Consider the following 24497-nt stretch of genomic DNA (forward strand, 5'->3'; position numbering starts at 1 on the left):
TCATGGAGGAATGTGAATTCAAATCAATGTTTTGCAGCGTCAATGTATTCCTCCTTTGATGTCAGCATAGGAATATATTAGAGTCTTTTGATGCTATTTTTACAGAAACTGTGTCCAAACATGGCAAGTTTTATTTTCTAAGACTGGGCTGTTTGAAAGGCCAGAGAGTATAATGTATTTCTATCACAGTTAGGGTCAACGAAATGAGAAAGTTCATGTCATAACGATTTCTAAGGACCACACTGAAGTCAACGTTCAGGATGGAGGCTGCCACCTACCTGTTTCCAGGGGCACACTGAAGCTGGGCAGGCTCCGCCCTGCCTGTGTTTCAGCCACCGCAGTGACGGAGAACACGGAGCCGCAGGGCAAGCTCCCCATCACGCAGGACTCTCCCTTGCTGCTGCACCGATACAGCCCTTTCTCCCCCTGGGCAGTCACCGTGTAAGTGGCATCGTCATTAGTGGATCGCCAGTGCACACGAATCATGGAGAATGCATCCTTTGAAACGTTTTTTATTTCGGGACTGCAAGGAGCTAAGCAATTTTAGATTATTAATTGAAACAGTGTGAGTCAAAAATATCAGGTGTGCCATCTGGTCTAAATGTGATTCCCACCCCCGCCTCCCCCACCACCCCAACATGAGATCATCCCTGCTTTCAAACATAACGAGCATGTAGCCCAGATTCACAGAGCCTTTGTGTGGAAACATGGTATTAGGTTCCTGTAGCATCAGACTCACCGGAAAATATTAAGGGGCATTTTGAACTCCAAAAGCAAAAGTAATTAAGATGAACATTTGCAGTCTTAACCCTCGTGGTGTGAATACAGAGAGTTCCCTGTCCCCCCAGCCCCCAAAAGTCAGAGGAACTGAATGGCTGAAGTAATTACTGAGGAAGTTTTCTACTCTCCCCGTGATCTCCTTTTTTGTTCCCCCCCCCCCCCCACTTTCCTTGTTCTGCCTACTCTTCTGCCCTTCTGTAGGAAGAGAGGGGCTCTGATGGTCCCCACAAAGAGTGGTTTTACAGTTCTTGCTGAATGCCCATCATGAAGGGCATGCCCATAGCTAGGGTGAATAGTTCAGACAGCAGTGAAGGAAATCATAGCTGTATCGTACCTGTGGTTACAAATCGGGAAGTACATGACATATTGCTGCCCCGGACTTCGCTGAAGGAATACACTGTGACGTTGTACTTGGTGTCACACTCTAGAGCGGAGAGGGTGCAAGCAGGAGCGGTGTCATTGCACTCAACCACTTTGAACCCATCTACAGCCTTGGTTTCATAAAGTTCGGCACCACGGACAGGAGACCAGACAATCTCTACTCTGTCACTGGACACCAACACAGGGTTAATATCGCTAGGACAACAGGGGGCTGAAAGCAGGAGCAGAGAGAGAAAATGGAGGTCAGTAAAGGAACAAGGATGTCAGAGGAGGGCATTGAGTCCTGATCTCCCAGGGCCCAGAGTTTCTGCCACAGCCCTCCTAAGTTGCTCCAAGAACCTCCTACAGGTCTTTCCAGCTGTGATCTTGGCCTAACACCCACTACATAAAGGATAAATCCTCTATGCATGATGTCCAAGGTCATCACAAGCTGCATCCAACCTACATGTTCAGCTGTGCCTCCCCTCACCAATTCCCTCAATTCCCCACCCTACATGTGCTCTCATTTCCTTATGCCTTGAAGACTGCTAACCCTCTACTGAAATGCTGTTCCTCTCTTCTGCCTGATAAAAATGATACCTAGTCTAAGTTCCCAATCCTATCAGTCTTTCCAGACACTAACCAGATAAGACTGAGGGCTGCAGGAGGGGGAAGGATCATTGTATTAGTACATCTTAGAACAGACCCTATATTATGTCATGGACAAATTCTGACAAATGTCTAGCATGGCTTGGAGTTTTCTGGATGCCCTTGCCCCACCTCCATTCCATTCATCCTTAAATATCCAGTTCAAGGTCACTCCTTCTGGAAGGCCCTCCTGCTCTTGAGACTTGATTGATAGCCTCTTATTCCATTTTCCAAAGGCATCAATTATTTGCTTCCTTCAACTTGGTAAAATTTATTGTAATCCAGCTAGTCATACACAATGATATTATGTTTTTATTTGTAAATATGGTTAAGTTTAAATCACTCACTCCATTCATTCTTCAAACATCAAGCATTTCCCATATGCCAATCACAGTATAAGAAACATTGAGGATGAAGAGGTAAATAAAACAGTCCTTGCTCCCTAGAAGATCCAAGACTAGTAGAAGAGAATAATAGTAATAATGATGCTAATAAAAAATACTTTGCACTGTGCTTTACCACATGCAAAGACCTATTTCATATTCATGCTCTCATTATTATTTGTCCCATTTTGCATACTAAGGATACTAAGGAACTAGCAAGGTAATGTCTTTATCCCCATTTTTCAAATGAGTTAGAGGTCAAGTTAGGACAATTAGGACAAGTTAGGACAGGTGTCCTGCTGCAGAGCCTTCCACACCAGGCAGTGCCTTTGCCATGGCATCTCTGTTTTCGGTCTTGGGGAAAGGGTGAACTCCTGAGACAGGAGGACTGTGTCCCCTTCAGCACCTTGCACAGGGTGCTGAACACTCAGTAGATCATGGTGGAGGGTTTAATTTTTCAGAGCAGGTATGAACAACTATATTCTTTGCTCTCTTTTCACTTCTACGCCTTGCATTCTTGTTAAGGTTGGGTCCATGAACCCAAAATTTCCTGCTCTGGAAAGAATGTGAGAGGAGAGATTCTCTTTCTGTTCTTGACCCTGGAATGACTCCCAGGTAACCTATGTCAGTCAGTTATCGCAAAGGTGATTTATGCTGCTGCTGAGTTCAGGGAACTCAGAACTCCCTTCACAAGCATCAAGTGCAACTTACCTGTGGTATAATTGAACACATCGCCCAGAGGACTCTGCCCTGCCTTGTTATAGGCAAAAACACTAATAAAGTAAGTGAAGCCACATTCAGATAAGAAATTGCACTGGGTGAGGGATGTGTTGCAGTGGACTTCCAAGCCATCATCACTCTTCACAAAGGCCACATAGTAATCACCCAGATCTACATTGGACCAAGCCACAGACAGGTGGCCCGGAGGATCTTCTTGGATGGTCACTCTTCCAGGTGCACAAGCAACTAGGAAACAGTAAATAATGACCAGCTATGAGAGTCCTGCAAGAGATTTTCTTTATACCTTTGCAATTGTCCAGAATATCACATGCCATGGACAAGGAACAAATCAAACAGTATGTGCAAACCAACAAGGCATTCTCACATGTTGTAAAACTTATCTCACACAATACATGCTAGACAATGTTAGAAACAGGCATGGATGGGGCGCCCGAGTGGCTCAGTTGGTTAAGTGTCTGACATCGGCTCAGGTCATGATCTCACAGTTTGTGCTGACAGCGCAGAGCCTGGAGCCTGCTTCGGATTCTGTGTCTGCTCCTCTCTCTGCCCCTCCCCCGCTCACACTCTGTCTTTCTCAAAAATAAATAAACATTAAAAAATTTTTTTTAATTAAAAAAATAAAAGAAATAGGTATGGATCACCTTGGTTAACATTGCATTCATTTCTGTGTTAAGGCAATGCCAGGATCAGCATAGAATGAAGGGATGACTTCAAATGAAGTTTATTCTTTCAAGCTCTAAGCTTTTATCTTTTTTTTTTTTTTTCAACGTTTTTTAATTTATTTATTTTTGGGACAGAGAGAGACAGAGCATGAACGGGGGAGGGGCAGAGAGAGAGGGAGACACAGAATCGGAAACAGGCTCCAGGCTCCGAGCCATCAGCCCAGAGCCTGATGCGGGGCTCGAACTCACGGACCGCGAGATCGTGACCTGGCTGAACTCGGACGCTTAACCGACTGCGCCACCCAGGCGCCCCTCAAGCTCTAAGCTTTTAAAATTTTAGCCATCTTTAGTGGAATCTTCCTAAAATATATTTCACAATTCTGGGACCCAGGAAACACATAGCACTTTCGAAACATAGTTCTTTTATTGGTAAGTTGGGCTCTTCCCATGATCATGACTGATTGTTTTACAATTTTTTTAATGTCTACTTATTTTTGAGAGACAGAGAACAAACAAGCGAGGGAGGGGCAGAGAGAGAGGAAGACACAGAATCCGAAGCAGGCTCCAGACTCTGAGCTGTCAGCACAGAACTCGATGCGGGGCTCGAACTCACAAACCGTGAGATCATAACCTGAGCCGTAAGTTGGACGCTTAACCAACTGAGCCACCCAGGCGTCCCATGACTGATTGTTTTATACGCAAACTGATGCCACCCAACTGCAAACATGCAGAATTATTTCAGTGGCACTTTACCCTGGCTGCACATTAGAATTAAGTGAGGAGCTTTTACAAACTAGTCATACCAGACTCCACTCCCAGAAGCTCTGATTTAGTTGATCTTAGGTGGATTTTTAAAAAGCTCCCCAGATGCTCTTAATGTGCCTCCAAGATTGGGAAACACTGGAGGGTTCTCTCCTGCATTAAATGACTAACTTGGATCTGCTATGCTTTTGAAAGTGTATTCTTATCTTTTCCTTCACTCTCAGCTATTCCAACCTCATAACCATTTCTAATAGGCTGTCTGCAGCAAATTATAACTGTCAAAAGAGAAGCCAAATCACCAGGTTTGCTATCAGTGACCTTAATTTAACATAACTATAAGAAATTGTGCATCTGGGCTCCTGGGTGGCTCAGTTGGTTAAGTGTCCCACTCTTGATTTCAGCTCAGGTCATGATCTCACAGTTCGTGAGACCCAGCCCCATGTTGAGCTCTGTGCCGACAACGTGGGACCTGCTTGAGATTCTCTCTCTGTCTCATCTCTCCTCTCTCCTCTCTCAATAAATAAATAAACTTTTAAAAAAGTTAAAAAAAAAAAAAAAGAAACTGTGTATCTGAGGGCTTGGCTTATTTTTTCCTGTAAAATACACTGCATCAGCTTGGTGATGGCTCTTTTCCTCTCTGTTCAGAAGCCTTTTAAACACAGGATGACATAGTTCTCTCTGTTGGGTAAAGTGGACATTATTGTGATTATCTACATTTTCTTTGGCTTAGAGGGCTAAAATCAGGCAAACCTGGGCTTGAATCCTAGCTCTAACGCTTATTATTGGTGTGACTTTGGAAAAATTACGTCACTCTCAGACCTAAATTTTTTTTTATCTGAAAAAGGAAATAATAGAGCCTACATCATTGAGTTGTCATGAAAGATAAATAAAATGATGTATTTATAGTGCCTGGTACATAGTAGGTCTTCACTAAATGTTAGTTCCCATCACCAAAACACATAAATGTTTCTAAACAGAGGAGTAAACCTCCACATATGTAAGCCTTCATTTTTCTGATAAGATGAAAATAGGAAGATATTTAAACACATACTCAGAATTATAGACTGCCCACCTTTATTTAAAAAATAGCTCCCTCCCAGCATAGGTCTGTAAAACATGACGTAAGGAAGAGGCCATTGTGTGTACTGCACAGTTAAACCTATGTATAACTCCAACTGGATCCTAGAATTTTTACAGCTTTACAAAGTATAAAGAAAATCAATTAATGAAAGAACAGAATAGGAGCCAGGACTCCTAATTTTCAAAGATGTGCTTTTTCCAATGTGTGATATCCAGTTTTACTATCACATTAAAACTCCTTAGAATGTCCCATTCAATGCTTTCACTTAGATCAGGCTTCTAGAATGTTCTGGAACATCATCAACATTATCAGGTGGTTATTTGTTTCCCTTATGGCAGTCACACTGGCTTGCCAGCCCCACAGTCACTCTTGCTTACATACCAGTTTTTAGGGCCTCTGATGAAGTTGACTTGCTAGACCCAGCATCATTACTTGCTAAAACTGAAATTAGGTACTCAGTCCCACACTGTAGGGAGGAGATAGTACAGGCACTGAGAGTCGTACTACAGCTCAGCTCCGAAGAGTCACTCAAAGCCATCACAGTATAGTTGAAAGCTCCTTCCGTTGGGGCCCATGAAACAGAAGCCTTCAGAGCCCCACCGTCAAGAGAGACTTGAATGCTGGCAGGGGCACGAGGACCTAGATATTTGAGAAACAATTAAGATTTTGCAGTAGCCTCGAAAATCCAAGTAAGATTTGGCCTAACAACATTGTAGAGCTTGGAGGATGACGTACCACGATAGTAGGATAATTGCAAGCATTTAGAGCATAAAATTGGGACTTAGGGTAACACATCTGCCGTTGACCATGCAAACTCATAACTAGCTATCCGACCTTATCCATGTTATTTAATATGTTATTTACTTTTTTTTTTAATGTATGTAAAATGGATCTAATAAGATCAGTCCCTAACACATATTAGGTGCTAAATAAGCATTCATTCATTCACTGAATGAATCAGTGAACACACAACTCAACAAGTAATTGAATAATTAAATGAGATTATAAATGTGAAGGGCTAAAAGGGCCCTACGGATATGTTATTCTTAAGTGGTAGGTCAAATATTCTATTATCGAAAGATGAAGCTGAATGGAGTAGCTTCAACAATATCCTTTCTTTACTTTTTTTTTTTTTTTTTAAATAGGCTCTATGTCCAGCACAGAGCCCAATGTAGGGCTTAAACTCACGACCCTGAGATCGAGACCTGAGCTGAGATCAAGAGTTGGATGCTTAACCAACTGAGCCAGGCAGTCACCCCTACTTTTTTTTTTAAGATTTTATTTTTAAGTAATCTCTATACCAACATGGGGCTTGAACTTACAACTCTGAAATCAAGACTCATATGCTCTACTAGTTGAGACAGCCAGACACCGTTCCCTTCTTTACTTCTGACACCTGCTAAGACTTTTTCTGTAAGTGTTTTAGGTCATAACTGATTCTAGAAGAGCAGAATTTCATTCCATTCGAAATCAAAGGGAAGAAAGGAAAGTATCAAGTGTGATGGTCATATATTAGAGCAGTCATTTTAGTGTCTCCAAAAACTTCCCTCTACGTTCTTAGAAATATGCCTTCCTCTTTTCAGGGTTATCCTTTTGAGAAAGCTTGAGAAGTATCCTTTTGTGTTGGGGATCTGTGCTGTAATGAGGCCCACCTGGAAGGCATTAGAGAACTGCTTGCATAGCATATGAGCAGAAACCAGCAACTTCTAGACACACGTGGGTTATACAGGGAAGGCCCTGTTTGAGGAAACAGGGACTCAACTCATCCTCTACAGGGCACATCCCTGCCATGTTTCTCCTATAGGCCTTTGAGGTCCTATAGGACCCTTCCCCTGCTTCCTGGTTAGCTTACCTGCAGAGGCAGTTCCGCTCTGAAGTAATTCTGGGTTCAAGGCTAGTAAAAGTAACCTGCAGTATTTTAGGACAACCAGCTCTTTCCACATGGGGGATGGGAGAACCAGGAAAAATGAGTACAGTATTGGGGGTTGCTGGGGGGTTGAATTGAGTCCCCTCAAAATTCATATGTTGAAGCCCTAACCCCTAGTACCTCAAAATGTCATCTTATTGGAAAACAGGGTCATAGTAGATGCAATTAGTGCAGATGAGATCATTAGGGTGGGCCCTAATCCAATATGACTGGTGTCCTTAGAAAGAGAGAAAATTTTGTGCTTGCTTTGGCAACACATATACTAAAACTGGAATGATACATGGGGCGCTTGAGTGGCTTAGTTGGTTAAGCATCCAACTTCAGCTCAGGTCATGATCTCACAGTTGGTGGGTTGGAGCCCCATGTTAGGCTCTGTGCTGAGCTCAGAGCCTGGAGCCTGCTTCGGATTCTGTGTCTCTCTCTCTCTGCCCCTCCCCTGCTCATGCTCTGTCTCTGTCTCTCTCAAAAATGAATAAACATCAAAAAAAAATTTTTTTAATAATAAAATTGGAATGATATGGATTAGCATGGCCCCTGCATAAGGAATGACATGCAAATTCATGAAGCATTAATTAACTAATTAAAAAATAAAAAGAGGAAATCTGGACATAGGCATACACTTCCAGGTAGAATGCCATGTGATTATGAAGGGCACCATCTATAAGCCAAGGAGAAAGGCCTGGAACAAATCCTTCCCTCATAGTCCTGAGAAGGAACCAATTGTGCTGACACCTTGATGTCAGACTTCTGGCCTCCAAAATGGGAGACAACAAATTTGTGTTGTTTAAGTAGGTTTGTGGCACTTCGTTAAGACAGCCCTAGCAAACTAATAGAGAGGCTAAATCTATACTCTAAAAAATTAAAAAAAAAATTTTTTTTTATGTTTTATTTATTTTTGAGAGAGCGAGCGAGCGAGCACGGGAGGGACAGAGAGAGAGAGGGAGACACAGAATCCGAGACTGACTCTGTCTCAGTCCAGACTCTGAGCTAGCTGTTAGCACAGAGCCAGATGTGGGCCTCGAACCCATGAACTGGGAGATCATGACCTGAGCCGAAGTTGGACGCTCAACTGACTGAGCCACCCAGGCGCCCCAATACTCTAAAATATGTTTAAACATGGGAAACAAATGAAAAAGGAAAGCTTTAAGAAAACAGTCACCTTTGGAGGTGGCTGTCCCTGACCCCAGCCTGATGGAGAGGTTTCCTCTCATACCACTCTGTGCCTGCAAATCCTTCTCTCAAAGCACTTGTTACACTGAACTGTAACCACTGATTTATGCATTGGTCTCCCCTAAGACACAATCAGTTCTCCAAGTGTAGGGATTACACTTTAATTGATTTTGTGTCCCCATCAGCTAAATGATGCCCAGTACATAGTGGGCCCTCAGTTAATGTTTGTGGAAAGAAAGAATGAATGAATGCATAGAAAAGGGCCGGGGGAGACTGGTTTATCACAGACATCCTGATTCACCAGGCCCATCAAGAATCACCTTAAGGCCACCTTGCTATGATGTCACTCTAGAGAAGTATTACAAAAGGCACACCCTTTCTCCCTGAATTTCTGTCTTGACTCACAGATAATGGGGCTTCCATCCCACCCTCCAAACTTAGGATATGTTGGAAAGAACAGCTCTGGTTTCTTTCCTCCCTTTCCTTGGTCCTCTCCAAGGGATGAAACAGCTTATCTGGTTGGTGAGAGTCTGGCATTAGGCCACATTGTCAGTGGGTGGCTTACACTGTCTCAAGAGAAAAAAAAATCCCTCTCCTTCCCTCCCTCTCCCTCTCATTCTTTTTGGCTTACTCCAGCAGATCGGTTTGGGTTTCCGTGTATCATGCAGTAGGATCCCCTGAGCAGGCCTAAGCTGAGGTTTGGGGCAATATATCTGAAATTCTGATTCCCACCACAGCATAAAGTACCCTAACAACAGGAACTTTGTTTTGTTTGCTGCTGGATCTCTAGAGCAATGCTCGCTCAAAGTTGGCTCACACTCACTAAATGGCTACTGAATAAAATGAATTCCTGTTTGTCCCAGTTCTTTCTGTTTATGCTGTTGGTCTGAAGCTAGGAAGGGTCGGGGAGACTCATAAACCTAGCAAAAATCATCTCCTGTTGTGTGATACGGCATGTGTATGCTTGAAATAAGTTAGATATCAGAGACGGAGAAGCCATGCTCTGTGTATTCTGAGCAGCATTTCTTTATACAGGCAGTCAGCGTTTAAACTACCGCACTATAAATAAACTCATAATAAATTTAAATATCTACTGCCAGCTGCTCTGTACTTATCAGTTAACACCCGCTTCCAACGGCTACGATGCATAGCCTCTCATTAATCAAAAGGGAGATTGCTTGAGGCTGAGCTGGGAAGTCCTTACTTGTTCTCTGATTGCAGGTGGAGTCGTCCCCAGGGGTTCCATTGGCATTCCACGCATAGGCCTTTATGGTGTAGAGAGTCCCAGCATCTAACCTGGTGAATGTCAAGGAGGTGTTTGTGGTATTCTCTTTCCATATTCTACCCAAACCATTGGCTCGCATAATGGACACAGAGAATCCAATTGCCATATATACAGCTTCCCACTGTACAAGAATAGAGTCTGGACTTGTAGAGCTTACTTCTAGAATTGGTGCAGCCAACACTATGAAGACAAAAACACATGCATTTGCGTTAGGAAACTCCAATAGAGGATAATTCAGATTTAGAAATAAGTAATTTGAGGTTGATCATCCATATTATGAAATAATTATTTGCTTTGCAAAAGGATTTACGGTAGGTAGAGTTCCGTTAAATAATGGCTATCTAGGGGCACCTGGGTGGCTCAGTCCGTTAAGCGTCCAACTCTTGCTTTTGGCTTGGGTCATGACCTTGAAGTTGGTGAGTTTGAGTCCCACACTGGGCTCCAAGCTGACAGCACGGAGGCTGCTTGGGAGTCTGTCTCCTCTCTCTCTGACCCTCCCCCACTTGCGCTCTCTCTCTCAAAAATAAATAAATAGGGGTGCCTGGGTGGCTCAGTCGGTTAAGCGTCCGACTTCGGCCCAGGTCACGATCTCATGGTCCGTTGGGCTCTGTGCTGACAACTCAGAGCCTGGAGCCTACTTTGGATTCTGTGTCTCCCTCTCTCTCTCTGCTCCTCCCCCATTCATGCTCTGTCTCTCTCTGTCTCAAAAATAAATAAACATTAAAATAAATAAACAAAAAATAATGTGTATTATAATACACATTATTATAAAATAATAAAATATATAATATATATGTATAAATAATGTGACTATCTAAATGTGTATTAATCATAAATGACTCAGCAAAGGAATGGGGAACAGAATAATTCTAACATTAGGCATGACTTTCAACTGGAGGTTTGTAAGAAATTATATAAAATATCTCTATAATTATAATATGGGGAAATGATGGTTTATAATATTTTTTTAGAAAATTTTTATGTTTATTTGCTTATTTTGAAAAGGGGCAGAGGAGCAGAGAGAGAGGAGTGAGAATTTGAAGCAGGCTTTGTGCTGTCAGCCAAGAACCCAATGTGGGGCTCGAACTCACTAACTGTGAGATCATGACCTGAGCCGAAGTCTAATGCTTAACCGAGTCACCCAGGTGCCCTTAAAAGCAGGGATGTTTGTAAAGACGCCCAAAATGGGTTTTATTTTCCAAAGCGTCTGGAATTTAAATACCACCACCTCCATAGATATCTGAATTCCTAAAACATTTGGTGGCTTTCACCTCTGGGCCCTGAATCATAGGCATTCAAATGACACAAAATTATATCATGTACTTGCAGCCTGAGTATAACGGATCCAGGTCACAAACAATAGCCCGACAGAGGACAAGTATCCAGCTACCTGTCTTTGCCTGCTTTGGAAGCGATGCTGGGCTTCTCCCAGTGGCACTGACGGATCTGACAGTGATTTGGTACAAGGTTGCAGCCTTCAGGCCTGTCACAGTGCCTGGGGAATTGGCCACCATGGTTTCAATGACAGTGTCTCCATCTTCAGCCGTGAGGAGATAACTGGTGGCCCCTGGCACTGTGGCCCATTCCACAGTGATGCTGGTGCTGATTTTTGAATATGCCTGATCAATAGTGGGTATTTCAGGAGCTGGAAGAGATTTTGAAGTTGTACATTAGCTAGGATATCTATGAAGATTACTTCTTTCACCGTTTTCTTTTTCTTCTTTTTTTTTTTTTAAGAGATTTTATTTTAAGTAATCTCTGCACCTAATGTGGGGCTCGAACTTACAACTCTGAGATCAAGAGTCACATGCTCTCCTGACTGAGCCAGCCAGGCGCCCCTGCCCTCATTTTCAAGATCAAGACAAAACAGAGAAAAAGAAATGCAAAGCTACTCTCCAAAAGAGAGCCAGAAAGCTCAAACTGCTCATTCAGAATGGGATTTCAAAGAGGTTTTTCCCAGTTGCCTCTGGGATAATTTGTATTTTTTGTACTTTTCAAAGGGTTAAATCAGAGTGGAGAGTGGGGCCCCTGCCTGGCTCAGTCTGTAGAGCATGCGACCCTTGATCTCAGGGTTGTGAGCTCTAGTCCCACATTGGGGATAGAGCCTACTTAAAAAAAAAAAAAAAAAAAAAAAAAAAAAAAAGCAGGGAATGATTTTGGGAAAGAACTCTGAGAGGAAGGAGAGAGTCATTGAGGGGCTTCATTCCAGAGGCTTCCACACTGGTTTGGCACTCTGTGAATTCCCAGGCCTTCTCTGCTGCCACCAGTCTCCCCTCCCAGCCCCTCACCTATGCTCCACTGCCTCCACCTGAAGGCCAGGGTCTCACCTCTGCTGTGGCTGTGTCTCCATCTCGTGCACTTGCACATTTCCCACAAAATATCTAATCTAATGGAGGAAGAGGGAACATTGAGCTCTTTTTTTTACGATTGCTCTATCGTACTTTCTTTCATATTATCAGAGTGGAACCATTTTTAGATTCTTCTATATAAAACAAAAATAAACATTATTCTCCCACTCTCCATCAAAACATCTGCCCCAGCATAAGAAGGAGGTGCCGTGGTCTCTCCTCACCTGGGCCAGGCCATGGTTTGTCTGTGGGACATGAATGCTTATGTCATGAGTTTATATAAGGCATTCCTGCACTTTGGGTAAGGGGTAAGAGATACAGCCTGGTAACAAGATTTACAACATTGTAAAACTCCACAGGCACAAAGATGCCCTGGGTGTAGGAGGTCCAAGTGGAAGAAAAGGTCAAACAGAAATAGCCGGTTTTAAGTTTGGAACTGGCTCTTAGCCTTTTATGTTCAATGTACCTCACTTGCCGGGTAAAATCACTATATACCAACTTCAAAACTAAAGGGCAAAACGAAACTATAGGGCAAAGAGGAGAAAGAGTAACTATAGACCAAATGTGTGATTTACTGGTATCGACTCCCTCCCCTCGGCAGACCCCCACCTGCCAAATCCCTATGTGCATAGACAACTTCTCTTTCTGCACCAATAGCCCAGAGGGTTGGCTTTGGCAGCAACTCAGAAATAGCCAATCTGCAAGACTGAACAAAGTCTCCACTGTGCACTGGCCAGACATTCCTTGAACGTCACCCAGGACTGTCTCTTTTGCCACCGAAAGAAAACTCTGAAAGTTACATATGCTGGGGAAAAGTCGCAGACCTGCTCATCTTAGCCATTGGCCAGCAGAAGGTGACTGCAGGAAGCACCCATGTCCCCTCTCCCCCACGGCAGGATAGACAGCCCCATCAAGGGCCCCCCTCTTCACCCCTCCCCTACCCCCCAAACATCCCCTTTCTGCTATCAGCTATTTGTCCTGTGTTATAAATCTTCTTTCCTCTAACTATCTTGGTTGTGTCTCTCAACTCCTTTTCCAATAATTTCTACATCTTAAGATTTACTTTGAAATGTAAAATATCTACATCTCAGGATTGTTGTGAGGATTAAGTTAAATATTGCATGCGAGGGGGCTTTGATAGGTGGAAAGGGCTAGTGTGTGTATGTGTGTGTGTGTGTGTGTGTGTGTATACTAGGATGAGCAATTTTTGGGTTTAGAAGAGCCAGACCACATGGCACTGCCATGGACAAGTGCTGGAAGGTGAAATCCTGGGGAGTCTGGGGTAAGCACAGGAGAGACAGATTGCCTGCTTCACTGGGTGGGATCTGACCAGTAACAGCAGTGAAAGATCAACACCTCTGTACTATGCTTCCCTTAAAGAAATGAGAAGCCTGACTGGGATGTGTAAGGCTCCATAAATTAACAGGAGTTCTCCCCTCTTTCTCAGTTCTGTGTTTGGCCCACTTACTGCTCTGACGAAAGAGATAACTTTATTCTCTAGATTTGCAATCAACCACTCTGATCAGTCAAAAGTGAAAGAGACCCTTTGCTTCTCAGTATCTGTGCATTCCACCAACTCATAGAGATCTAAATTAGCTCAGGCAGTCCCAGTGGCCAGACACAGATAAAAAGCCTATTCCAGGGGCGCCTGGGTGGCTCAGTCGGTTAAGCGTCCGACTTTGGCTCAGGTCATGATCTCATGGTCCGTGAGTTTGAGCCCCGCGTCAGGCTCTGTGCTGACAGCTCAGAGCCTGGAGCCTGTTTCAGATTCTGTGTCTCCCTCTCTCTCTGACCCTCCCCCGTTCATGCTGTCTCTCCCTGTCTCAAAAAAAAAAAAAATAAATAAATAAAAACAAACAAAAAAAAAGCCTATTCCAGAACCCAAAGAGAATCATAATACACACACCCAAAATGGAACCTCCTACATAGTATCAATAAAGCACATGCCATTTATTGAAAAACCAGGATGAATCAATTAATAGCATCATTGGTATCTCAGCCTGCCCCGTTCTTTCTCTCAAATACTGTGGATAGTGTGGGACTAAAAATGGCCCCGCCCTGAGGGCTCAGTGTCTCCTGCGACCTTCTAAGGACACAGAAGTAGATTTTATTCTAGTTCTTTGTTCACCCAAAGGCCACTTCTAAAAAAAAGTCACTTTGTATATGGCCAACCAGTCCTTTTCATTGCTTCCTGGTGATCGTGAAGGTTTCTCAAGAATAAGGTAAAGGATACAAATAAAACATGAGATAATTTTTGGAAACTTATTGCACATGCACGGATTTTATGGGTCAACCATCTGTAACACTGTCAAATTTTTATTATTTTGTTTAAGTTTATTTATTTATTTTGAGAGAGAGTGGGAGGGGCAGAGAGAGAGGGAGGGAGAGGGTTCTCTCTCTCTGCAGAAAGACCCCTGAGCAGGCTCTGCACTGTCAGCACAGAGCTGAGGCAGGGTTCAAACTAGTGAACCATGGGAATCATGATCTGAGCAGAAACCAAGAGCCAGATGCTTAACTGACTGAGCCACCCAGGTGCCCCTATTTTATTTTAAAAATTGAGGCACCTGTCTGGCTCAATTGATAGAGCATGTGACTCTTGATCTCAGGGTTGTGAGTTCAAGCCCCACATTGGGTGTAGAGATTACTTTCAAATAAAAATCTTTGGGGCACCTGAATGGCTCAGTCTTTTACATGTCCAACTCTTGATTTCGGCTCAGGTCATGATCTTAAGGTTCATGGAATTGAGCCCTGTGTGGGGCTCTACCCTGAGCCTGCTTGAGATTCTCTCTCCCTCTCCCTCTCTCTTCCCACCTCTCTCCCCCACTCTGTCCCCCCCTCCCCCCCTCCCCCCCTCCCCCTCTCCTGCTCATGCTCGCTCTCTCTCTCTCTCCCACTTTCTAAAATAAAATTTTTAAAAATCTTTTTAAAAATCCGCCCAATTTTTAAATGGCCTTAATTGCACTTCCTTTTCTGTGGCAGACAAAATAATAAATAAAAATTGTTCTCATTTACGTTGAATTGCTATGAGACCTTATTGGTGATATGATCAATATTACATGGGTCCTCTAAATAATCGAAATCTCATTGACTATAAATTTCCTCTAAAGAAATTATCCTTGGCTTTAGTCATTTATTCAGCAAAAATGATGGTAAAATTTTTTTAAAAGACTTTTTCTAGTCCTAAGTTTTCATTTTCTGTATTTTAAGGATGCACTATTACAAGTGTAAAATCCTTTCTTATAAAAGTAGAGAATCCTAAGCTTTTACTCAAAAACATGTCTAGTTTTCTTCTCTAGTTCTTCAGAATACAAATAAGAAAAATTATATAAATTAGACTTTTCACTATTTGTGGCTAAAACTTTATTTCTTTGGCTAGAATGATAATCACCATAATATTTTACTAATGACTAACTGAATTTGAGAAATCCATCACTACATTACTTTTTATACATCTAAGTACTCAACAGGAAGGTCTTATGAGGACTTGTAAGTTTGGTCCATGTATTTGTCTTACCAGTTACACTCACAGTGTGAACACTCAGGAGATGTTGAATATTTTTCCAAGATAGCTTTTCTATTTCAGGGTAGCCCAAGAATTAACAGTGGAAATTAAAATCAAATATGGGGAGGGAAAACTTGCGTTTTAAAAACTTTTACCTGTATTTGCTGAAGCAACCTGAAAAGGAAAGTTTACAAAAATTAGAACCATGAAGAAAAATACCATTTGGGGAAATGCAAAACATAAATCGAACAGTAATAAGTGTATCACAACATTTTCATTCGTAATGCGATCAATATCTGAATCCATACAGAGCATTTATTTGCACAAATTATTTCCCAAACTCAAATCTACCCCAAAGGAATCCTAAATAGAATTTAGAGGCTGGAAACAGATCACATTACTATTTCATTTTTCTCCCTGAATCTGCCTATTGAACTAAGTCAGTAGCTGTTGACAGATTTTTCAGAAATCTTTGTTCTTAAAATATAATGATAATCTTGTTTTCTTTCTCTAGTAAATTGCATTAAATTTCAAACATGCAAGCATATACAATCTTGGTATGGTCCAAAACTATTTTGTTTTCTATCTCCCCACCCACTAATCTCTCAAAAAGAGAGAGACAGAGACAGAGAGAGAGAGAGATAATAAATGTCTTTGTTCCCCCCTAAATAGTTGCAGGTGGGTTGGAATTGTGAACTCACCATTTTAAGACAGATAAGGCTGAATCCAATGAAAGACAAACATTTCTTGGGTCCGCGAGCCATCCTGGTGAATATAAGACTCACATGGCACACAGCAGAGTGATCAGGGTCCTCTTTGGTCCCCAGGAGGGCAGCACTGCCGGTGGCTGGGCTGTTGGGCAGCAACGTTAGGAGCAGATTCTGGGAAGTAGCTCCTCCCCTTTAGTGCGAGCAGACCCGTAACTGGGGGCACCTGGAGGCTGGCAGGGACAGGTGTTTCGAAGACTGAAAAAAAGAAGAGTTGAAAAACCACATCAAACTAGCCAAAAAACTACTGTAATCTGTGTTCCGAGGTATATGTAGAATGTTCTCTTTTTCTTTAAAAGACTTTTTTTTTAAGCTTTTTTTAAAGTAATTGCTACACCCAACTTGGGTCTCGAATTCACAAACCCAAGATCAAGAGTCGCATGCCCTTCTGACTGAGCCAGCCAGGTGCCCCTAAAAATTTTTTTTCTAAATAAAATCTTACAAAGCTGTATAGAAAACTATTGATATAAGGGAATGATCATCTTAAACTGGGGGATCCTGACCGGTTTTATTCATTCTTTTTCATCTTTATTTGTTGTTCTTATTGTGGTTGTTGCAATACAAAGTGATCAGTTCTGCTGTCAGGAGCAATTTGCTGCAAAGCTTCAATATCTAGGATGAAAGGTCAGGGGCCTGAGGGGCAGAAGAATCGGGGAGATGTTGTTTAAGGGTATAAACTTACAGGGCGCCTGGGTGTCTCAGTCGGTTAAGTGTCCAATTCTTGGTTTCGGCTCAGGTCATGATCTCAACCTAGGTTCGAGCCCCACGTGCTGACAATGCAGAGCCTACTTGGAATTCTCTCTCTCTCTCTCTCTCTCTCTCTCTCTCTCTCTCTCTGTCCCTGCTCTGCTTTCTCTCTCTCTCTCTCTAAATAAATAAATAAACATAAAAAAAGGATATAAACTTAATAGTGTTGGAAATATAATGGACAATATAGTGATTATAGTCAATAATATTGTATTAAAGAACTTTGAAGTTGCTAAATCTTAATTGTTCATAACACATACAACAATGATGAGTGTATGATGTGATAGAGGTGTTAACTAATGCTATCATAGTAATCACATTGCCATATATTAATGTACCAAACCAACACATCGTACACCTCAAACTTACACAACGTTATATGTCAATCATATCTTTAAAAAAGTGGAGGGGGGTACCTGGGTGGCTCAGTTAGTTGAACACCTGACTTCAGCACAGGTCATGACCTCGCGGTTCGTGAGTTCAAGCCCCACATCAGGCCCACTCCTGTTGGCGCAAAACCAGCTTAGGATCCTCTCTAGCCCCTCTCTCTGCCTCTCCCCTGATTGTATTCTCCCCCAAATAAATAAATAAATAAATAAATAAATAAATAAATAAATAAATAAATAAATAAATAGATGGAAGGGCAGGAGGATGTCCCTGTGCAGAGAAAGATACCCTGAATGAATACCATTCATGTATCCACAGCACCACCCTGTAGTTCCAGCACTTCTTATTTCCAGAGCCATCATCTAGTTCAAACTCTTGATAAGCATTTAATCCAAACACTGTAATATTCAATTCTAATAATAAAAAATATGCAAATGAGTAATAAACATTGTTAATTGACTCGTATGGAATCACACAAGTATTAAATGGTGGATCTGAGGCTAAAACTCATCGCTCTGACACCTGCTTCTGTCCAAAATAGAGTAAAATGGAGTGGATTTACCACCCCCAACTTCAGCTTATTATAAAATCACAATAATTAAGACAGGGTTAAATAATTACAAGGATTGGCATCAAATCAGATATGTCAATGGAACAAAATAGATCAATAGTACAGTGTAGAGAGTCCAAAAATTGATCCACACATGGATAGGCAATTGATTTTCAACAAAGGCAAAAAGGCAATCCAAGAGAGAAAGGGTAGTCTTTTCAACAAACGATACTGGAATGATTAAATAACCATATGCAAAAAACATTACATTTGATCCATACCTTACACCACATAAAAAATTACTCAAAATGGATTATGGACCTAAATATAACACCTAAAACTGTAACACTTCTAGAAGAAAAAAAGAAAAGAAAAATCTTTGTGACCATAGATTAGGCAAAGATTTGTTAGATACCACACTGAAAGCATGATCCATTTAAAAAATTGATAAATAGGACTTCATAAAATCAAGTAGTTCTGCACTATTAAGAGAATAAAAAGACAAACCACAGACTGGGGGGAAATATTTGCAAATCACATATTTAATTTTTAATTAAAACGTTAAAAAAATGTATATGTATGTATGTATATACTCTCAAAACCTAATAAGAAAGCTAACAACTCAATAAAAAAATAAGCAGGGCACCTGGGTGGCTCAGTTGGTTAAGTGTTCGGCTCTTGATTTTGGCTCAGGTCGTGATCTCACGGTGGTGAGATCAAGCCCCACATTGGGCCCTGTGTTGACAGCATGAGGAACCTGCTTGGGATTCTCTCTCTCCCTCTCCTTCTGCTCCTCCCTCCCTCATGCCGTCTCTGTCTCTCTCAAAGGAAATAAACTTTTAAAAAATTAAAAGAAAAGAAAAAGTAAAGCATATGTCCATACAAAAACTTCCACACAAATATTCAAAGTAGCATTGGGGTGAGGGGCACCTAGGTGGCTCAGTTGGTTAAGCATCCGATTTCAGCTCAGGTCATGATCTCACAGCTTGTCAAACCCCACATCGGGCTCTGTGCTGACAGCTCAGATCCTGGAGCCTGCTTCGGATTCTGTGTCTCCCTCTCTCTCTGTCCCTCCCCCACTCATGCTCTCTCTCTCTCTCTCTCTCTCTCTCCTTCAAAACTAAATAAAAATTAACAAACAAGCATTATTTTTTTTGGCTGTTGTTTTTATTGCTCATGTTTATCACTAAACTTTTGGGGGAAAAAATCCAAATAAATAGAAAATAAAAAGAAAGGGAAAATACATAACCCTGGATTGCTAACTTTTTAATTTCTCTCCTTTATGTATATTTTGTTGTTATTGTCATAATTTCATATACAGAAAATGCTTGTTTTTTGTGCTTGACAGTGACAATACAATAATAGACATTAGTATGTTCTGTGAACATCTTTCTACAACATTAATTACATGCCTATATTATCATTCTTTAGTGCTAATTATAATTTATGTACCAAATGCTACATTATAGGAGTTTAAGATGCTCCCAGGTTTATTTTGCTCTTATAAACAAGCTGGCAATAAACAACAGATAGAAACTTGGAACTCAGTGTAGATGCTCAGCTATAAGAATCTCAAATAGAATTTTCACGCGGCAGTACATGAGAAGTGCTGTCTCACAGATGTCATGAGTTGGAGAAAGAACAGTGGGCTGTGTGTTTAGAAGAATTGTAGAGAAGGGTCTGGAGCTGAGCCTAGGAGATAGTTGGGGTTTGTTTTGTTTGAAAGTAAAGGAAGAGCATTTCATGAGGGGAAAAACTGTATGATTCCTTTTTATTTATGAAACAATAGCTCCTCTAAAACATTAAAAATTTTTTTTAAAAAAAGAAAGAAAGAGGAGCAGTGCCTGGGTGGCTCAGTCAGTTGAGTATCTGACTTTGGCTCAGGTCATGATCTCATGGTTTGTGGGTTCAAGCCCTGCGTCGGGCTCTGTGCTGACAGCTAGGAGCCTGGAGCCTGCTTCAGATTCTGTGTCTCCCTATTCTTTGTCCCTCCCCTGCTCCGCTCTGTCTCTCTCTCTCTCTCTGTCTCTCAGAAATAAATAAAACATTTAAAAAAAAAATCTAGCTCCTCTAACAATGATGCATGACCGTGCAAAGGTTTGTTTGTTTGTTTTTTTGAAAATTGCCATCCAGTTCTATTAATCTGAGAGTGGATCTTTTTATATGTGTCCCATCTTACCAGAAACCTGGGATTGTTCTAATTCCTGTTTAAATGAGCTCATACATCAAGCAGAAAGCTTTTATTACAAGACAGTTCATAGTTTTCCAGCAGGTATAAGTTCTCCTGGAGTTACCAGAATTTCTTTTCTCTTTTTGTAAACTTAATTTCAAAGATACCAACATTTTCTTTCTTAAAGAGGCCAGTGAACTATTTAAGGTTAATAGGAATCTTAATTTTGAAAGTTTTTAGTTTTTTTTTTTAACGAATCTGGCTGTGGCATAATTGAACCCATGTTTTTGCCACTGTGAAAACTTGAGAGTTGAAAAAGTTTCCAATGTTTAGAGATAAGTTGCGAAAAGTATGTCCCTTAGTGTTTATTTGATGCACACCATAAGTGGCTACTAGGATACAGGTATTTCCTGAATATGACTAAGACATGGTATTGCTTCATACTGAAACATAAAAAAACCTTTTCCCATGAATGATGAAACATGGAATACTACTCAGCAATAAGAAGGAATAATAAATAAACTATTGATACACGCAGCAACTTGGATGAACTTCAGCAAAATTATGCTGAGTGAAGAGCCGAGTTATATCTCAATAAAGTTGTTTAAAAAAGCAGTCTTGGGGGCGCCTGGATGGCTCAGTCAGTTGAGCGTCCAACATCGGCTCAGGTCATGATCTCGCGGTCTGTGAGTTCGAGCCCTTTGTCGGGGTCTGTGCTGACAGCTTGGAGCCTGGAGCCTGCTTCGGATTCTGCGTCTCCCTCTTCTTCTGCCCTTCCCCTACTCATGCTCTCTCTCTGTCTCAGAAATAAATAAACATTAAAAAAATTTTTTTTTTTACAAAAAAGCAGTCCAGGGAGCACCTAGGGTGCCTGTCTCCCTCTCCCTCTGCCCCTCCCCCACTTGCATTCTCTCTATCTCTCTCTCTCTCAAAAATAAAAACACTAAAAAAAAAAAAAAAAGAACCAGTCTAACTCTAACACTCTGAGATCCTTCCCCTGAACTACTCTGCCTTCTACAAGTTGGCTACTTTGAATTCAAGGCATTTTTTTTTTGTGCATTCAACAAGGATATATTGATTACTTACTGTATACCAAGATCTATTCTAGACCCTGGGGATATAAACATTAACAAGCCAAAGCCCTATACTCATGGAGCATACACTCTAGTAGGAAAAGACCAATAGGCAGCTAAAGTAATAAATGTCTAATATTTCGGGTGTTGCCAAATGTTATGAAGAAAAATAAAGCAGAGCAACAAGAAAGAATATTGAGGGGTAGAGTTTATTTACTGTGGTCAGGGAAGACTTCTCTGACAATGAGGCGCTGGAGCAGAGCCTCCGGGAAGTGAGGATGAGCCCTTCGGAAACCTAGGAAAAGAGTATGCCAGGCAGAGGGCAAAAGAAGGGCAAAGGACCTGAGGAGCAGGAGCGCTAGGCTACAGCAAAGCGAGCACTCATCCCTCTGGCTGTAGGGAGTGTTTGTGATCACGGCTCACGCTCCGCTCGGTCTCTCAGACTTGCCCTTGGCAAAAAAAGTCAAAGTCACACCCTCTTCTGGGGCAGCCACATCCAATGAACTGGGAGATGAAGGAAGAGAAGTGCCCCTTGCCTGAATTCAGGACATATCTGGAGGGGAGACGGGAACGGAGCACTACGGCATCCCCCAGGGCTGGCCGAGGGTGAGGTTGTAAGGGCACTAGCTCTCAGTTTCACATGAGCCCCGGGTTCCGGAGGTTTATGGTCATGAGTTTAAGAGACGCCAGTCAGCATGATCGTAAATTTTCTCCAGTCATGTCCAGCCACTGGTGCTCGGTAACAGAGAAGGCTGAGGGTTGTATCCAACTAGGACTAGGAAATACCTAGGCAAGTATGATGGAGAGAGACTGCAAGAAGGGAAAGGAGGGCGTTTATGAGGAAATGACTGTGGCAGCCAAGGAAGTGAGGCTGAAGGGGGTGCCGTGGAGAGTGAAGAGCTGGCAGGGACAACAGATAGGAGGCCCCAGTGGAGTCAAAGAATTGTTGGCAAGGGTATTAGAGGAAAGCAAGGAGAAAATTTGGGCGTTGGTAATTAGAGAATGGGATGTTTGAAATGGAAGCTGCGGAGAAATTTCAGTTACTGATAATGGCCAGTTCTTGGATGCAAACGTTGGAATCGGCAGCTGAGGTTGGGTGGAGGGAAAACCACTGGTGGCCAGGAGATCAAGAAATTGAGAGTCCTGAGTGTTGGAAACATTGGTCAGTGGATACTGGAATCACTAAGAATCGTGGCAGGAGTAGTGAGGAAAGAGGTATCGAGACACACGTTAGACCATAAGTGTTAAAATTCTAGGGGAGTATCTCTCAACGTCTGTGGATGACACAAGCTGAGGGATAGTGGATGGTAGAATCTGATGACATGAACTTGAGAGAAGCTAGGAGGTTCCAAGAGGGAGAAACGGTATCTGGAGGTACAATGATTTTATGTTACCAAACTGGGTTCTGGCTAATGTCAACTTCTTGATTGTTGTTGAAATAGGTTATGACTGTTACTGCTGAACACTCCACTGGTAAACAATGCCAATAAAGCCATTGTTTTGTAACATAAATGTACTTTAAAACTTCACATTTCTAAATTTGCCAACTGTCTGTAATTCTCCTTTCAGGGCCAGAATTCTGCAAAGCAGTACATGCTGGAGTTTAGGTCCTGAGGAGTATGGAGCCAGGACATCTAGAGGGGGAATGGCTACAAGAGGGAGTCTGTTTAAACATTCTCAGTGTACCAGTTGCGTAATGCTAGGAAAATTAAATTAGCCAATAATCCAAAGGCCTGGAGAGGAGCTGAAAATAAAAAATAAAGACAAAAGTCTGGAATGAAAGAGAGAAAATGTTAGGATTCTGCATATCAAAAGACATCAGCTTTCTTGCCCATAATACCTGTGTCTATGCCTGCTGACATCCGACCTCCTTTGTGGAGCTAATGTTACATATTTTAGGCTTTGTTACTTGGTATATAATTTCAGATATAAAAACTGTAATGTCAGGATCATGCTTTTCTGAGAGTGACAAAAAAAAAATATAAAGAAAGTAGCTTAAACAGAAGTTTCTTTAAAAAAAAAATTTTTTTTTTAATTTTATTTTAGAGACAACGCATGAGTGGGGCAGGGGCAGAGGGAGAGAAAATCTTTTTTTTTTTTTTTCCTTTTCTTAGAGAGAGAAAGTGTGTGACATGGGGCTCCATTTTAGGATTGTAAGGTCATAACCTGAGTGGAAATTAAGAGTCAGATGTTTAACGTTTTTATTTATTTATTTGTTTGTTTATTTATTTATTATTTAATGTTTATTTATTTATTTTGAGAGAGAGAGAACATGCTTAGTAGCAGGGGAGGGGCAAAGAGAGAGAGAGAATTCCAAGCAGGTCCCATACTGTTTGTGTGGAACCCAATGTAGGGCTCGAACCCACAAACCTAGAGATCATGATTTGAGCCAAAATTAAGAGAAGGATGCTTAACCAACTGAGCCACTCAGGTGCCCCGACAAGTTTCCTTCTGATATAAAATAGTGGAGGCAGAGCATTGAGAGCTGGTATGGCAATTCTGTTTCATGGGGGGTCTACCAGACCCAGGATCCTTTCAGTTTTTTAGTTTGCCATTCTGAGGATGAAGTCTTCCTTTTCTTGGTCCAAACTAAAGTTCCAGTTATCATATCAAAATTCTAAGCAGCAAAATTCAGTAAAGGGGGAGAGGAAAAAAGATGAACTTTATGCCAACAAGCTCTTAAGGAAGGTTCCTGCTGCCATTTACATCCCATTGGGCAGAAAGTTGGTTTCATGGCTATATCAAACTGAAAGAAGAAAAAGGCGTACACAGTCAAAAAATTCTATCACTGTGGAAAAAGGAAGAATGGATATGGGACATTTGGCAGTCTGTGCCACACGAATGTAGAAGTATAAGTCTAGGGCAGAATTTACAACATTTAACCAAAGAATAAAAAGTGAGAGAGGTAAGGAGGAAAACAGGATAGATGTGACTGCAGCTAATGTTGTCATTTGAGGGAGAGAGGACAGCAAGTTGAGGGATTTTTTTTTTTTTTTTAATCTGATAGTCTCTGTAGATGAAGGGAGAATGAGTATGGAGGTGGAGAAGGGGACTTAAGAAACTAGTGAGGATTCCAAAGAAGACCTCCAGATGGCCAACCGACACATGAAGAGATGCTCAACATCACTCATCATCAGGGAAATGCAAATCAAAA

At 41.7% G+C, this 24497-nt stretch overlaps 1 protein-coding gene and 1 pseudogene across 1 annotated transcript in view; one reads left to right on the forward strand and one right to left on the reverse strand.

Annotated features, from left to right (window-relative positions):
- Window positions 1-16413, reverse strand: part of FNDC7 (fibronectin type III domain containing 7) — a 29963-nt gene extending 13550 nt beyond the window's left edge. The window contains exons 1-8 of the mRNA XM_060625293.3: window positions 16351-16413; window positions 15805-15823; window positions 11190-11444; window positions 9719-9979; window positions 5799-6056; window positions 2883-3137; window positions 1115-1372; window positions 279-533 (exon numbers count right to left, since the gene is read on the reverse strand). Coding sequence (XP_060481276.1) covers window positions 279-533; window positions 1115-1372; window positions 2883-3137; window positions 5799-6056; window positions 9719-9979; window positions 11190-11444; window positions 15805-15823; window positions 16351-16413 — 1624 coding nt within the window. The remainder of the gene's footprint in view (window positions 1-278; window positions 534-1114; window positions 1373-2882; window positions 3138-5798; window positions 6057-9718; window positions 9980-11189; window positions 11445-15804; window positions 15824-16350) is intronic.
- On the forward strand, window positions 7830-7924 carry LOC132674049 (U6 spliceosomal RNA; annotated as a pseudogene).
- Window positions 16414-24497: the final 8084 nt, after the last annotated feature.

Source organism: Panthera onca, chromosome C1, assembly GCF_046562875.1.
Source record: "Panthera onca isolate mPanOnc1 chromosome C1, mPanOnc1 haplotype 2, whole genome shotgun sequence".
NCBI lineage: Eukaryota > Metazoa > Chordata > Mammalia > Carnivora > Felidae > Panthera > Panthera onca.